The 15945-nt window shown below is 43.9% G+C and overlaps 1 protein-coding gene across 2 annotated transcripts in view; it reads left to right on the forward strand.

Moving 5' to 3' along the window:
- MTA1 (metastasis associated 1) overlaps window positions 1–15743 on the forward strand; it is a 74717-nt gene extending 58974 nt beyond the window's left edge. The window contains exons 18-20 of one of the 2 annotated variants that reach the window (XM_030226329.2): window positions 6979–7010; window positions 9896–10047; window positions 14064–15743. In XM_030226329.2, coding sequence (XP_030082189.1) covers window positions 6979–7010; window positions 9896–10047; window positions 14064–14202 — 323 coding nt within the window. In that variant the 3' untranslated portion in view covers window positions 14203–15743. The remainder of the gene's footprint in view (window positions 1–6978; window positions 7011–9895; window positions 10048–14063) is intronic. The other variant, XM_030226330.2, reaches the window with a different exon arrangement.
- The last annotated feature ends 202 nt before the right edge of the window (window positions 15744–15945 follow it).

The raw sequence follows: 15945 nt of genomic DNA on the forward strand, positions 1-15945 counted from the left end.
TGATAACATGGTGGTGGATCGAATGCTGAAAACTGGAGAGGGTTTATAGAAGAGCCATGAAAACAGGGAAGGGACTGGAAAACACTCTGTATAATGGAAAATGCTTCTGTCAAAGTGGGAGTTGTAGATGCTTGTCTCTGCTGACAGGAACAGCAGAAGTGTAATAATAGGGGGCTTTCAGTCTAGCTGGGAGTGGAATAACAAGCTGCAGTAGCCAGAAGGTACAGTTGGGAACTTTGGCTGGAAAAAAGCTGCAGATTTTTGAGTGAGGTTAATTAACTGTTGGAATACCTTGCTTCTGCTGTTGGGGATTTCTAAACCTAAATGGAATGTCAATCTAATTTAACATGTTCTGGTTCATTGTTTCTCACATCCTTTTTGGGAAAGGTGAATGACCCAAAAGTGGAAGCTTTCATCAGCCTGGCATGGCCTTAGTTCAGTTATCAAGAGACGAGGATGGCAGTGGGAGAACTGTTCTTGAACAAAAGCAGCTGTCAAGGTGGAAAGATAGGGAAGTTCTCAAACATCAGCTATGTAGGGGACCAAAACTATTTCAGTATTTTATATATACATGCACACACACACATATATGTATTTGGCTTTTTCTGGCTGACTTAGGCTTGCAGAAAATGTGGACTTACCTGTATGCATAAGTTGCATTAAAATTTTGCCTTTATGACCAGTGACCCCAGCTGTCCTTCTAAAAACTGAGGGATAGATAACCAGCCAATGGAAATGTGCCCATCCAGGAATTACTGTAAATAGCAGGGAGTGTTGGTCCTTTAATAAATGGTGGGCTGCTGGGGAAAAGGCCTGGCTGTAGCTGCTGGAATCCAGACCCCAGTAATGCTGACTTGAGACAAGAGAGCAAGTGTTCAGTGCCAGCTGCAGCACACCTGGGAAGAATGTCAAGGTGCTTGAACTGCTTTTTGGAGACCCCAAGAGCCATGTGCCTGTGCAACTTTCTTGCTTTAAGATTATTTGCCTAAAATAATGATTATTTTTGAGGATTTCATATGGAATTTTGTATTCAGATGCTGACACAATTTTCAGTTGCCTTCAGTTTAGCCTTGATACTCTGATTAGGTTCTTTTGGTGTTGTGAAGAAAGATCTGAAAATAAAATCAGCAGATGGGCATCATGCTCTGTGGATCAGCTAGTGAAAACTATTTTGTTTAGGAGTGATGGCATGGAGTAAGATGCAAATGTTGATTGAGAGGAGAGTGCATATCCCCAGGCAATGGTAGAGAGCAGGTGTAATTAATGTGAGAGGAAATTAATGTATAACAGAGCAAGAGCAGATTTGCAAGTGCCCTGGATAGTACAAAGCCTGAATCTGTAGTTGAGTGGAATGTGTGACACAATAATTCATAGATCTATATCTATGTATCTAACACATACACACACACATACATATGTGTATATGATGTATAATACTCCTGATGCTAAGAATAGTGAATAATTCAGTGCTTTCTAGTTTAGATAGCTTGGATCAGCAAATCCTAAAGCAGAGAGGTGCATAGTTTTGTCTTCTCTTTTTTTAACCACCTGGTCTGTTACAGCCAGGCAGAATCCACCATGATGCTCTTTTTGGAATATGAGTGAACAGTATTGATTGAGTCAACCCTGAGACAGAAAGCAGCTCTCCCTTCTCAATGTGCTTATCCAAGGAGAGCTGCTGGCTCTCAGCAGTTGGATGCCACTGTTCAGAAAGCATTAGCAGGGTTCTTGAAGTGCTTATAGCAGGAAGTACAGCCTTGCATGAACAGGCACATCATCTGGGAGGGGCTGTGGTTAAAGCAAGTGAGTGTGACCTGCTGGACCAAGCATTTTAGGAAGCGATGTTCATGTGCAGGGCTTGGTGGAAGGAGCTGGGTACAGACCAGTACTTACCCATCTGAAATTAAAGCTGCTCTTTGCAAAATCTCTCTTTTGGAATTACTGTGTGTTTAATGTTGTCTTGGTTTTATCTGTCCAACAGAGAACTGTGACCACTCTGTGTTTCATTACAGCCAAACCAGTCTGTGTATCTCGATTTGTTGCATGGGGCTGAGCCTACTGTATTCTGAGCTACTTGAATCTTTCCCTTTTTTAACCTTAAATCTTTTCTTTCCTTTTCCTTTGCCAATCTTGGTAGGAACTTACTTAGGTAAGTAAATTGCAATTTTAACATTGTTTTTATGTACAACAGAATTTTAAGAAAATGTTAAGTCTAGGTATTTGGCACAATTTATGCTCTGTTCTGCTTGTGACACTTCCATTTCTGAAAGTTTGTAGCCTCTGATTGTTAGAAGGTGGACACTCACAGTGGTAAAACATTCGTGGTAGTTACAAAGAGAGGCAGGGGCGCTAAAGTGCTCTTGCAAGTCTGCAAAAAAGTGTGTGCATATGTCAGCACACTGAGACTGCCTCGAGTGAACCAGTAACTTGGACGTGAAATCCTTGTTCATCAAGCCTTGTTCATGCATGAATTTTTATATTTTTCTCTAGCTTACTCATAAATGTGGTACTGTTGATGTGTTTGTTAGTGCTGTGAAGGAGGGAGTCCCAGGAGGAGGATTACTTTTGGAACAGGAAAATGAAGAGTGTATGGATTTTAGAAAGCACTAGTGAAGTCACTGGTTGTGAAATTCTCTGCAGTCATTGTGATTGAAGATGTGCTTCTTAGTGCATATTACATGTTGTGTATGATACTTCTTGTGGGTAAACAAAGTAGAAACCAAATGCCGTCTGTGACTAATTGCTTGATGAAACAATTTTTGTGTGTGGTGAATGTGCAGAAGATTGGAGTTAGGAACTTTGCGTAAACACAAGGTTACTAACTCTGAGTTATGTCCAGGCTGGAAGCTGGGCTACTCTTCCTCCTTGGTACAAGGTCAGTACAGACTTGTGTCAGACTGTGAAATGGGCTGTAAATCCCCAGCAGCAGGGTGTATGTTCAGGTGTGGAAAAGCACTGGGTGGTTTCTGACCTAGCAGAAAGTTCTGCATTCTTCAGCAGCTTCTTGGAGTTTGATGTAGTAACTTCATGGGACTATCCCTGTGCTCCAGCCTGCACTGGGCTCACTGCTGAGGGTTTAGGCTCTCCTGCTTCTCCACGTGGCAGCTGTGTGTTGTGTGGTGCTGGCAAAAGAGCAGGCAGAATGTGAGCAGTGGGGGTAGTTTTGGAATTGTGCCATCGAGGTGCTGAGTCGCAGGGGATGGGACTGGAGCAACAAAGAGCATGTCTAGAGTCAGACATCCAGTGGGACCAGATGTGCTGGTTTGCTTTGCATTGGAAATTAGAGTCTCCCTTTCTCTCTCTGTTTTTGAGTGCCAGCTGTCCCCTACTCCCACAGAGTGCTCTTGAGGCAGTGCTGTAGTTGCTGCTGGAGGTTTAGGCATTCTCTCGTTAAAATTTTTTTTTTTTAACAAATCCAAAACCATGAGATGTAAATGTCATGAGATGTTGGAAAAGGTTGTTTGACTGAGAGGTGGTTTCCCCATCCTTGAAAGATAACACAAAGCTGCAAAGTAGCAGCAGTAGCAGACTTGTGTTGCTGTTTGTTTGCAGTCCTTCCCCACCTGTATTTCTTTGGGAGAAAGTCTGTTCACCTGCAGCTTTGGTACTTCAGGAATGAAGGGATCATTAGGGCATAGTAACCTGCTGGACTGGTTTTCATCCAAAATCTCTGATTGTGCTTAGCTTGAGGAGCAGTTCTGAGGTCCTTGGCACTGAGCAGTGGGGAGCAGCCCTGCCCTGAGGGTGCCAGTTAATCTCTGTGCAGTGATCAGCTGTTTCATTGCCATGTCAGTAAGGTGTAGAATCAGCTGTGGCAAAGGACATTTATGATTCTCTGCAGCTATAGCTTCAATTGACTTTGTCTTCATTTTATCCTCTGGGGCTTCCTCTTTATTTCAGTGAATAGAGGAGACTGGCAGGAAGAATTGGATGGCAAGAGATTTTATACAGCTTTGGGTTCTTTTCAATGCTATGGAAAAAAAACCCTAACATTTGGTCTGGAGTTTTCAATGCATATTTTAATTTAAAGAGTGGAAGACCTGCTTAGTTCTGTCACTGTATACCTTTACACTTTGTGGTTTTAGAAGTTTAGTCAGTCCTGAAAACACTCCCTTTGTCGTTGGTGTATTTTTGTGTCATTTGGAGGAGGTCAGTGTTGATGCTGATGTGAAGCTGTGCAAATTCAAGCAGTTGGACCTTAGATATCATCAGAAGGAATAATCACATTTTCTACCCCATGTCTTCTCTAGACATTCCTCCATAAAATATAGTCCGAATTTTTTTTTTTTTTCCTGGAGAGGAGCTGCCAGAACTGTTGTATTTTGCTCCTGATTTAAATTCTTACGCTATCTTATTTTTAACCTGCTTGTGGATGCGTGGAGAGACATCTCTCAAATATTCATCTGTGAAAGTGGGGCAGGTGTGAGTCTGGCACGGTGAGTTCCCTGCCTGTGCCACTACTCACCCACAGACACAGGATTGGTTTAGTTTTTAGAGGTGCCTGTCTCACAGGCTTCCTCTCTTACACAGAAGCCACCAAAAACTTTTGGGTGAAAATCCATTGTTTCCAGTCCAGATGCATCCTGTTGACTTGCCAGCAGTTCCACAGTGGGTTACAGATGTGCTGTCCCTGTGCCTCTCTTTGGTGGTGTTTGTGCATAGAGCTTGCTCACTTAATAGCAGAGCTTTGGCTGTATATGCTCTTACTGTGATTTTTTTTTTAATTGCAAACTGAATAAGGTCATTTAGGGACTGTTTTCATTATTTCAGACTCCAGTTATTGAAGTGTGACTAAAGTGAAAATTCATGGATTAATTCACCAATATTGATGTGCTAGTTGATACCTTATTGCTGTGAAAGCAAGGGCATAAATTGCATTGAAGCTGTAGCTTTGTTTTGTGCCCTGTTTTACTGCAGCAAAAAGTTGTCATGAGCAGCTTTATCCTAGACATGGCAGTTTGGGAGGGAGGTGTGTTCCTGTTGTTAGCACTGCTTCTGTGCTGCTTGAGGGCTCTGAAGCTTTGGGGCTCAGAGCAAGCAGCAGTTCTGCTCAGTCTTTGTTCAGTTTGCATCCCTCAGCCTCTCACCATGGAACATTCTGGTTTAATTCTGGTGCTTGGAAATAGCACTGTTTACTGTCTGTTGTACATCCAGCAATAGTCAGTGCAGCAGCAGCCACATATCAGGACAGTCTTTTCTGGCATCAAGGGTGTTCTTACTACAAGAAAAGAACTGATCTGGAGTGTGGTTAAAAGAAAATATGTGGCTTCAATCCAGGGACTAGCGTCAGTTGATTTACATCTCTGAGTTTCTGTGAATGGAGAAAACATAATCTTTCAGTTATGGAAGGGGGAAGAAAGTAACAAGTGCTGGAGCTTAGCTCTGCAGCTGACAGATTCTGGCTGCATCCTGCTGGCTGTGCTGTTTCCCAGCATCCGTGGAGCCCTTTGTCCATCCATCCATCCCAAACAGCTACTCGCAGCTGGGTTTTGGATGCTGTGGTTGCTCCCATGTGAAAACAAATGATTATCTGGTGCCTGCACTGCCTTTGTCAACATCCAAAGGTTGTTACTGGCCTTCTTACTGGTGCCTGGTACATCTGTCCTTGGCAGCTGTTTCTTCGTCTCTGTGAATATTTAGGCACAAAAATGCAGCAAGAACTGAAACCATGTGTCTTCCCATTTGAAGTAGCTAACATCTACACAGGATGGAAAATACACTTGAAATAAACTGATGATTCTAGTGTGGTATATTGTGATATATTCAATGCTCTGAAGATTCCCCTGCTTCACCCTCCTTGCTCCTGACACTACTGTGCCCTGTGTTTCCTGTCATACTTGATGCAAGAACAGTGTGTTTGGTTTTACCAATGAGCATTCCAGGAATCTGCTGGAATACAGAACATGAGCTGTGAAAGTTCATTCTTGCTGGTTTCTTTAAAAAGTTTTTAATCCCAGCTAACTCACTAGCAATGGGAGGGTTCAAAGATCCTTTGAATGTGAAAGCAGAGTCTGTACTGAGACCTTTTGCAGACAGCAATAGCATTTGCCGATGCCTGTCCTGTAGTACCTGTTGGATTTGCTGCACTGACATTTTGGTTCTCAGCCAGAAGGGGCTGAGGACGGTGGTTTGGTGCACAGATGATAATGAAGTAATGTTTTCTGGGAATGTGCATATTGTAAAACCAAGCAGTGCTAGCAAACAGCTTTATTGGGTGTCCCAGTCCATTCAGTGCCAGGCCATGCTGCCTTACAGCAACAGGCCTTTCCCTCGGATCCCAGGAGCTCTGAGAGTCCTGCAGGCTCCTGTGTGTGCTCGGTACAGCTGAGGGCAGTGTGAGGGGGTACCTGACAGCACAGCAAAGCACCTGGTCCCAGTGGGCCTGGTGATGTGTGTGCCTGGGAAGGGGCTCTGTGAGAGCTCCCTGGCTGGGCTCTGTGAGAGCTCCCTGGCTGGGCTCTGTGCCTCAAGAGCTGTTTACTTGTGGCAGGTTCAGCAGATACACTCTGTTTGCTAACAGCCTGTAGCTGAGGAGTTCCCAGGGGATCCAAGGAGGATAAGGAAGATTCTGTTTGTTGCTGCCTTGACAGTGAATAATGCCTTCCACTTTCTCCTCCTTGACGTCAGTAAAGTCCTCAGACTAAAGGAGAGGTTTTTCCCCAGATGCACAGCAAGCCTGGGATCTGAAAGAGGAGGTGTGCTTCTAGTGCTAGTGGGAAGCCAGGGTTGAGTACATGGAGAAGGGACTGGGCGAGTGGAACATGTTTGTGACTTGGGGCCTCTGCTCTTCAAAGCACATTGCCAAGGGAGCCTTTCTCAGTCACCTTTCCAGGAGGGCAGAAGTCAGTTCAGGAGCAACTTGAGGCTGAGCAAAACAACACAGTTGTAATCATAGCTGCGTGTGTTTGGATTTTGTACTTTTTTCTGTCTTGGAAAAGCAATGGTCTTACCAGCTCTATTCTCTTTCCTGTTTGTTAGGTCTGCCTAACCACGGACAAACCAGACAAATGGTAAGAGAATGTTCATTTAACCAAAACAGGGAAAAGAAGAATTATTAACCCACACTAGATAGAACACCCCATTAAACCGTAGTGCTTCACTTCCACCTTTGCTGTTTGCAGCTGGTCATAATTCCCAATTCACTGAAAAGGGAAAAAATATTGTTTTGGGGCATCAAAATCATCTTAGTGGTTAAATACTATTTAAACCTCAAATCTATCTACCTTTATATCTATAAATGAAATCCTGTTTTGAACAGAGCATTTTGTTTCTGCTCATGCAGAAACTGAGTGGCTGCTTACAGCAAAGTTCTGGGATGTGTTGCTAGGTGGAATGTGTTTCCCTGAAGGAGAAAGGTTTAAATGATGGAAGGGTTTGTTTGGAAAACAGTTTCTTTTAATTATTTTTTTTTTTAACAAGTTGGTGTGCAAGTTACCTGCTGAGAATGCTTGCATTTTACATTGGGGTTTTTTTTTGGTTGGTTTTTTGGTTTGGTTTTTTTTTTTTTTTTTGAGTAAAAAATATTTGTAGCCTTTCATCTATTGTGCTGAGTTTAATCAATGGACAGAAGCAAATAGCCAGTCTGATTGATGTATCTCTGGCAGAATGCTTTCTCACTAAATTGTGAAGGGGCCAGTGCAAAGGCTGTGCATCCCTTTTCTCCCTTGCACGTGGCTTATGGAAAACAACTTCAAGCATAACTTCCCCCTCCCCCCAAAAAAGGATCTTCTGATGGTGATCAAGTGGAGCTTGCCTCATTAGCTGCAGTGCCACAACACATTATTGTCAGCAGGGTCCCTGTGACACAGGTCAGCCAGCAGCAGGTGTGACTGATGGTCACTGCACAGTTATCACAGGCTTTAGTGGACCTGACAGTGTTTGGGGAAGTGAGCAGTGGCCTGAGGGGAGGTCAAAACTTGGGTGTGCCAGACTGCTTGGAATGACAGAGCATTCCTTTGGTTTCTTCCTCCATCCGAAGTGGTAAATTGTGCTCCTCCATGAATTCAGCCTCATTCTGTGTCACTGAGAAGACTGGCTACTTGTTTGTGTCTGCTGAATAAACCAACTCAGAGCAGAGGGAGAAATCTCTGATGACTTAAAACTTTTTGGGTGTTTTAGTTTGAAACTCCCAGAACTGCCTTGATTTCTCATTGCCTGATCAAGTGTGAATGAAAAACTAAAGGTCCTCATTTCAGGATGTATAATTTGAAATAGATTTCACCATGTAGGTAGAGGAAGGGCAACTTGGAAGCACAGGGGTGCCCTTTCTAGGTATTTCCAGTAACTTTTTCTGGAGTTGTTCTCCTGTGTATCTTGCATATGTGGAGAAAATATGCTTTGCAACCTTAATGAATGGATTTTCTGGGAGAAACCTGAAGGGGGTAAAAATAAAGCCATCAGAAAAGCTTTTATTTGAAGCCTTTTGCTTAACAAATGTCAAATCTAAAAGCAATTGTTGAAGTATTTCAGTGGTCTGCTGTGGTGCAGGAGCTGTCTTGTATAACATGGAGCTGGGCAACTAAGAAATTAAATTGTTATTGTACTTGTATGCAACAGTTTTAAAGAGCTTAGGTTTTTAAAAGGTGGGGGTTTGTTTGTTTAGCTCTAATACCCTGATGCTCTACAGGAAGCAGATCTTGCTAGAGCAGTTGATTAAGGCTGGTCAAAAAATAAGTCATTGTCATTTTCTGTTTTCTGCTCAGATACAAAATGAGATAGACGCAGGGGTTTGTTGGGTTTTTCCCTTGGTCTTTAGGCTGAATTCTTCCCTAAGTCAAAGTGTTAAAATTCATTTAGTTATTGCAATGACCTGACACTAAAGGATGTGAAGTCCCCGTGTCCCCACCATTCCTTTGAGATGGGTCTCCGAGGGCAGACATCCCTCACACAAACACTCAGTTTCCCCATTCCATGGGCAGAAGGGGAAGCCTTGGTGCATGTGGGGAGATGGTCTGACCTTGCATGATGGCCTGTGAAATGCACAATTGAATTGATACCAGGGTGTTTTCTGACCAGCTTTAATTCATGCATATCAAATTTTCTGGGCCTTCATTTTGCATCTTTCCCAGCTGCTCAGTGTTACTGATTTCAGTGGGATTTCTCAATGTGCTGATCAGCAGGAAGAGGGGCAGCAGCACTGGACTTCAGTGATCGAGGACAGCTGCATTTGAGAAGCTTAACACTTTGCTCCCTTTATCTGCACCTCTCTTAATAACAGCTCATGTTTTTCCAGCTGAGTGCAAGGGGCTTGCTGTGAGTCTGGAAAATGATGCCTGTGTTGATTCACAAAGCAAATGTGTTTTTCTGGGAAGTCTGTGGTGTTCAATACTAAAAGGGTTTTATCATGAAAGCTGCTGAGCTTTGTAGTACTACATTTGTTTTCAACAAGGTATTTAATTCTGTACTGTCCTCATTAAATATTGACCTCCCTAGAACAAAAAGGACCTGGGTAAGTTTGGTACTCCAGAATAACTGTAAATTCTGATTCTTGTATTTGATTTGCTCTGTAGCTAGATTTCCTTCCCTGAAATCAATAGAATTGTTCTAGATTTATGGTAGTAGCTGAAATCTAAGTCTGCTGCTCAATCTTTTGAACTTGATGTCATCTTTCAGACACAAGCCACAAATTATTGGTAATGCCTTCCATTTATTATTTGTCCTGTCGCTGAAGTATTGCTGTCCTATTGCATATTGAAGGCGCCTGACTTGTACTGCTTGTGAACAATTGCTTATATGTGAATTCTGTGTTCAGTCCTGGGCCAGAGGGGGAGATATTTACCTTAAACTCTCAGCAAGCCATACAAAATCTTTAATTCTCTTTTCCTTTGAGTGCTTAGCAAATGTTGCTGCAGGTTTGTTGCAGGCCCTAACTGTGCTGTTTTATGTATCACGTTAGGGACCAAGCCGAAACTTGCTGCTCAATGGGAAATCATACCCAACAAAAGTCCGATTAATTCGTGGTGGATCAATGCCTCCAGTGAAAAGGAGGAGGATGAACTGGATTGATGCACCAGATGATGTTTTTTACATGGCCACTGAAGAAACCAGGTAGGAAATGTGGTGTTTCAGAGGATTGAAGGGGATGCTGTTGTTTTTTGGGTGCTGCAGCTGGTGTTGTGGTTTGAGGGGGATCTTGTCAGCAGGTCTGATGCTACAAACTGAATGCAGAGACCACAGCCAGTGCTGAGGTGGGTAAAGGGTGGGAAATGATCATGCACTTACATTCCAGAGAAAGCAGATTCTTGTTCTTTTTCCAGAGCAGTTGCTGTAGGAGATGGACGCAAAGGGGAGGAAGGCTGAGGTGGGAATTCACTTGGTTCAGACCCATCACTGCCCTCAGTGGGACAGGGCCCTCCTGGCTCACGGGTGACACTGAGGAGCAGAGCCTCCCCTACACAGAGCTCTGCATGTCCTCTTGCATGCTTAACTCTGGCATTACACCTCAAGACATCTCCACATGTGTCTAGGTCCTGGAATCTGCAAGTGACAGAGGGTATCCATGGGTTGAGCTGACTCATTTTTCAGTGATTTGCATTTGCCACCAGTAGCAGTGCGATTAAATCCCACAGTGTCCATCTTCCTCCTTTGGTGGTACTGCTTCTGCTAGTCCTAATTCTTCTTGTTGATCTACCCACAGGATAAAAATAGTAGAAGAAACTTTCCTTGTGTGAGTTTCACTTCAGACTGTTTACAGACTGCTGACAGAGTGGTGGAAGCTATGTGACCCAATCCCTTAGGCAGAGTTCCCAGTACTGGTATTCCTAGGATGGGAGTGTTGTTCCTGGGTGTGATGAGAAGGTAGAGAAATTGGCTTGTGTGGTTTCCTCCCAAGAACTTGATGCCTCCCTTCTGGGTAACCTTGAGGAAGGTCAGAGCAAAGCTGCAGCCCTGCTTTCCAGCCCTCTCTGACAGCAGAGGTGCTGTCTGGCTTCTGTCTTTGAAGCCTGGAGTTATCAACACTTGCACTATCAGTGAGTGCCCCAACAGCAGAGAAGCACTTACCTTTCCCTTCACTTGCAGAGATGGACCTGGGAATTACTGGGTGTCTGAGCCTTTCAAGTGACTGAGGAGGTTTAGAGTTTCAGTGCTTTGTCTCTTCTGGTACTACTAAATTTGGCACTGCTCTGAGTCTTCATTTGTTCAGCACAAAGGTCATAGTCAGGAGTCCTGGCATCTCTAAACTTCTCTTTAACCCGCAAAGCATTTCAAGTGTCTAGGAAATATTTTGTGGGCCTAAGTATCAAAGATGGGCTTTGTAGAATAGGTGATATTAGTAACATTCAAGTTACTAACCACTGATCTATTGGATGATCAGTTTTCAGTGCAGGAAACACCTTGTTGGAACTCAGAAGACATATGAAATGAATTTCCTGGTCAGACTTGTTCCTATGGACACCTTTAATGCAACTGTGCATGTCACACCAGCTCATATCTTTGCCATGTCTTTCCCTTCTCCTTTCTGTGCCTGCAAGATGCTGTAAAAGAAAGCAGTTATATATGGAATTCCATATATAATTGAAAATAAAGTGAGAGAAGGATTTAGTTTTCAGGGGAAGCAGTTTTCTTATTACTGCTGCCACTCTGATAAAGAGGTACTGGGATCCTGTTGCAGCTCTCAGATTCATGTGCCATTGTGGCCTCAGGGCATACAGACCTTAGATACAGGGTATGCACTCCTTAGATGCTGGAGGCTTGTTTCATAATCCTGCATCTAGGGAGCTCTTCTTGACATCTTCACCATCCAAGGCACATGAAATACACCAGGTGCATGGTGGCAGTGTGCCAGTACAAGGTCCTGCCCTTTGACCTGGACAGAGCTGTAACAGTGTTCATCCAGTGTGGTGTTGGTTGTAACAACAGTTTACTGTAGACATGGAATCCTCTGCTCAAACAGAACCACTGACAGAGGCAGGAAGGATCAGTCCTGCAGCAGCCAGCACAACTCTAATGAAAGTTGTGGTGATAGACATCAGCTCAGTAAGATCTTATCACTTCCATTTAAAAATAGAAAGAAAAGGAAAAAAAATACCCTGGCTTCTTTGTCTGACAGCCATACTGCTTAGCTGACTGAGTGGTGAAAGGAGATTTTTGGCAGGCTGTGAAGAGCAGGGAAGCCTGAGCGATGGAGCATTGTCAGTGGCACGGGTTTTCTGTTGGGCATTTCACCTCTAACTTTTCCCTGAACCATCTGCTGCATTCCAGTGTCAGGAATGTAAGACTTGTTTGTGAGCTCTGAAACAATTTGAGCTTTGTGTTGGCTCCGTGGCAATCAATCTAGCTGCAAATATCTGCATATCGTTGTCCAGCTGAGGGTCAGGCTGTGTTTTTAGTCACAGCAAGTAGGTTTTCCTGAAGTTTTACACGCTCCCCCTCTCCTCTTTTTGTGTAGCTCTGTGGAGAACTCAGCAGAGGTGCTGGAAAGCTCTACACTCTGAAGGAGTAGTTTGAAAAGTTGGTTGAGTGAAAGGAATAAGTTTTGAATTGAAGGCTCCCAGTGAGGAGCTTGGCATTTGTAACTCAGGCAAGCGGAGGCAGCGGTGACCTGAGCAGAATCCAGAATGCTGCAGGATGTGTTTCTGATGGAGCACACACGGGTGCTGCAAGGAGCTCTGCTGGCTGAAAGTGGATCAACTGCAGTCAAACATCTTGGAAAAGTCATTATATCAAGACTTTCTTTTTTCTCTCCCTCACCACCACTTTGCCAGCTTTCCTCACGCTGTGGCCTTATAGTTTTAGAAGGTGCTGGAGAAATGGGGACACTAGGCAAACAAAAAATGTGTCTGTGTAAGTGCAGCAGCTTGTCCTGCTCAGTGGGCAAAAAAACCAAGTAAAGGGATGACCAAATCTGGTAAGAAGTGATTCAAAATCTTCACCTGAAGTTGATGGTTTGTCAGTTCTGGTGGTGCTAAGGGCAAGTTTTTGAGGATAAGGGAGGTATTTTGACCACTTTCTTCAGCAGCCATCAAATCTTAAAGGCAGAAATCATAGCACAGTGATAGGCATCAGCTCAGTGAGAAGCTCTCTTCCACTGACAAATAAACCAAACCAACTGGTCAAAACCACAGCCAACAAAAGGGGGGTTTGGCCCCAGTAGCGTTCCCTAAATGAAATTGGGGGATAGGTGGCTGAAATGTGGGCTGTAGAGCCCTTCCTCACTTGTCTCTCATGGTCAGCCAAAACCTTATTCTGTCAGGAGCCTGTGAGGGAAGGCAGTGCTGCCTTCTTGTTGCCCCAGTTCCTGAGCTGAAGACTCATAGAGGGTACTGGTGGACTAATCTTGTGAATATTTATTACTGTCCTTTCTAATCTCTATGTGCCTTTGACCACCACAACATCTTCTGTATAAAAGAAGTCCTCATTTTCATTACACAGTACATTTTTCATTGTTGCTGCATTTTTGGGTTTGCATGGGATTTTTTAATGATACTTCCTTTATCTCTGAGCCTGGTATTAAGAAAAAGAAACAAGCAATCATTCAGTATTTGTCCCTGTCTAACTTACTTTGGTAATTTTAAAACTTTGATGTGTCTTTCTCTCCATATGGAAAACAGCTTCCTGCATCTGATAGGACTTGTTGTCAGTCTTGTACATATAGGGAAATCTTTAACCAAATAGAAGGTGTGAATATTGCCCATCTCTGGGTTGGGCACAGGCAGTGTGGGAGAAGGGGAAAAGCCCTGTTGGTGTTGCCTTGGCTTTGTAAACTTCCCCAGAGTTATCTGCAGCACATCCAACTGATCAAAATAAATTCAGAATAAATCAGTGGTGTGGAAACTGGCTGTCCTGACTATTTCAATGTTCTGTTCACAGCAAGAGAGCCTGGTCCTACCAGGCTGGACCAGAATGCCTTCTGCCCTACTGGGGAAGGATTCTGGAGCAGAGAATTCAGTTTCCTCTTCACTGGGGGATTTATAAGTCGGAGAATATGAGTTTCCCAGGGCAGCCATTGCAGAAGGAGCATTGTCAGCCAGCCCAGCTGGCGTGTGAGGGCCCCATCTCCCCTGGGGAAGGGAGCAGCTCCCGGTGCCTCTGTAATCCGTGCCTTTCTCCCTCGCTGTCTGCAGGAAAATCCGCAAGCTGCTTTCCTCCTCGGAAGCCAAGCGAGCCGCCAGACGCCCTTACAAGCCGATTATCCTGCGGCCCATGCAGTCGGTGCAGCTCCGCCAGCCCATGAATGATGAGCCCATCATCATCGAGGATTAACGCCGCAATCTCTCCTCCAGTATCTACTTGAGTTTCCATGGCTACAGCATTGAGCTAACTGTTGAAGAGAGGGAACTTTTGAGGAACTGTTTTGCATCTTTTAAACCCTTAAAAGGAACTCAGCCCTGCTCTGAGCCTCTGACCACAGACTGCTCTCTCTCTCTGTCTCTCTGTCTCTCTTTCTTGCACTCTCTCCTTCTCTCCTATCTTTATTTCTTATTTTTTTTCCTTTTTTCTTTTTATTTTTTATTTTTAGTAGCTTCCTTTCCCTTTTGCTTCTACCCTTTTTGTAGAAGGGGGAGGGAAAGTAAGTTTAACTTATTAAGAGAATGTGGACTAGTACTTTTTAGCTTTGTTTCCTCTTCTGATGTACGAAGATCTAGAACCTTTCATTTTGTGACTGAGCTATCATTGCAAAGCCATTTTTATGAGGCTGTGTTGTAAGATTTTCTTTTCTTTTCTTTTCTTTTCTTTTCTTTTTTTTAAATTTTGTGGACGGTGCCATTTTTTTTATTTCATTTATATTATTTCTTTTGTAGATAACTTTCCAATCTTTAACTGATATTTGAAAATAGGAGCTGAAAGCCAGCCCCAGGTTCAGCCAGTTTTCTTTGGTCCTGTCCCTTCTGTTTTTTGGATCATTTTGCACAGCCAGTTGTGCTCATGCACAAGAAAGACCAACTCAGGCTGAGAAAGGAGTGAGCTAAGAACTGAAGAACCTTGCAGAACATTACACTAACGTTGTGTGCAGTGGAGCCAGGCTGCCAGAATTAGGTGTCCTTACTCTAGTTGCTCTCTGGGAGATGTGGCCCGTGGCATTTCTCCCAGTAACCAGCATTTGCGTGCTGCCTTCTCTGTGACATCTGGGATCCTACGTGCTGTTAGGCCACCAAGAGCCAGCAGTAGGCCCAGCAAGTGTAATGAATTGCTTTGCTCTGGCTCCAAGAGTCAAGTACACCAATGCCCAGGGACATTTTGCTTAGAACTCTGAACCTGTTTGTGCATCAGTGCTTTTGGACACGTTTCCCAGGCTGAGACCTGGTTTCTCTTTAATTGCGTTACTGTATGTTTCCCATTTTGAAGGGACTTTAAATTACAGCTGGGTTTTCATTTGAACACATTGTGTCTGAATTTAAGTGGTTTTTTCCCCCCTTGACATTTCTTGTGTTTGAGGTTTCTTGCATCTCTTCAACTTCTTACGTATTTGCAAGTCTGTATCATTTCTTTTTCATGTGTCTTCTCACGGCAGTGCATTTGCTGGATGCCCTGCTTGGTTTTGAAAGGATGTAAACTATCATTTGCAACTTGTGCTGATCTGTACATGTACCTGCCTCAAGCAGACACAGCATGTAATAACCCCCAAGTCATTCCATATGTGTCAGCGGTGAGATGAGCCAAAGTTGTATTTGGGTTATCACAGTCCAACCGTGATTCTGTGCAACTCTGTTAACCCGCCGGGTTAGACGGAAAGGAATCCCCACAAAATGAAAACAATTCAGTTAACTTTACTTAATAAACCTGGAAAGTGAGCTTTTGTGAAACATCTGCTTTTTGTCTCTTCTGAAACAGCCGCCCTCGCTCGGGTTCTGCGTGCCTGGGGCACACAGGCCTGTGCCCTCCATCCCACCCCTGGGCTCAGCTCTGCTCTCCAGGGTCCCTGGGCTGGCAGTACAGGGCCAGAGTCCGAGTCACTCGTGGTTTGATTCCTCTCCTCTGCAGTTCAAACATTTCCTTATGCTTGAG

This window comes from Serinus canaria, chromosome 8, assembly GCF_022539315.1.
Source record: "Serinus canaria isolate serCan28SL12 chromosome 8, serCan2020, whole genome shotgun sequence".
Classification (NCBI taxonomy): domain Eukaryota; kingdom Metazoa; phylum Chordata; class Aves; order Passeriformes; family Fringillidae; genus Serinus; species Serinus canaria.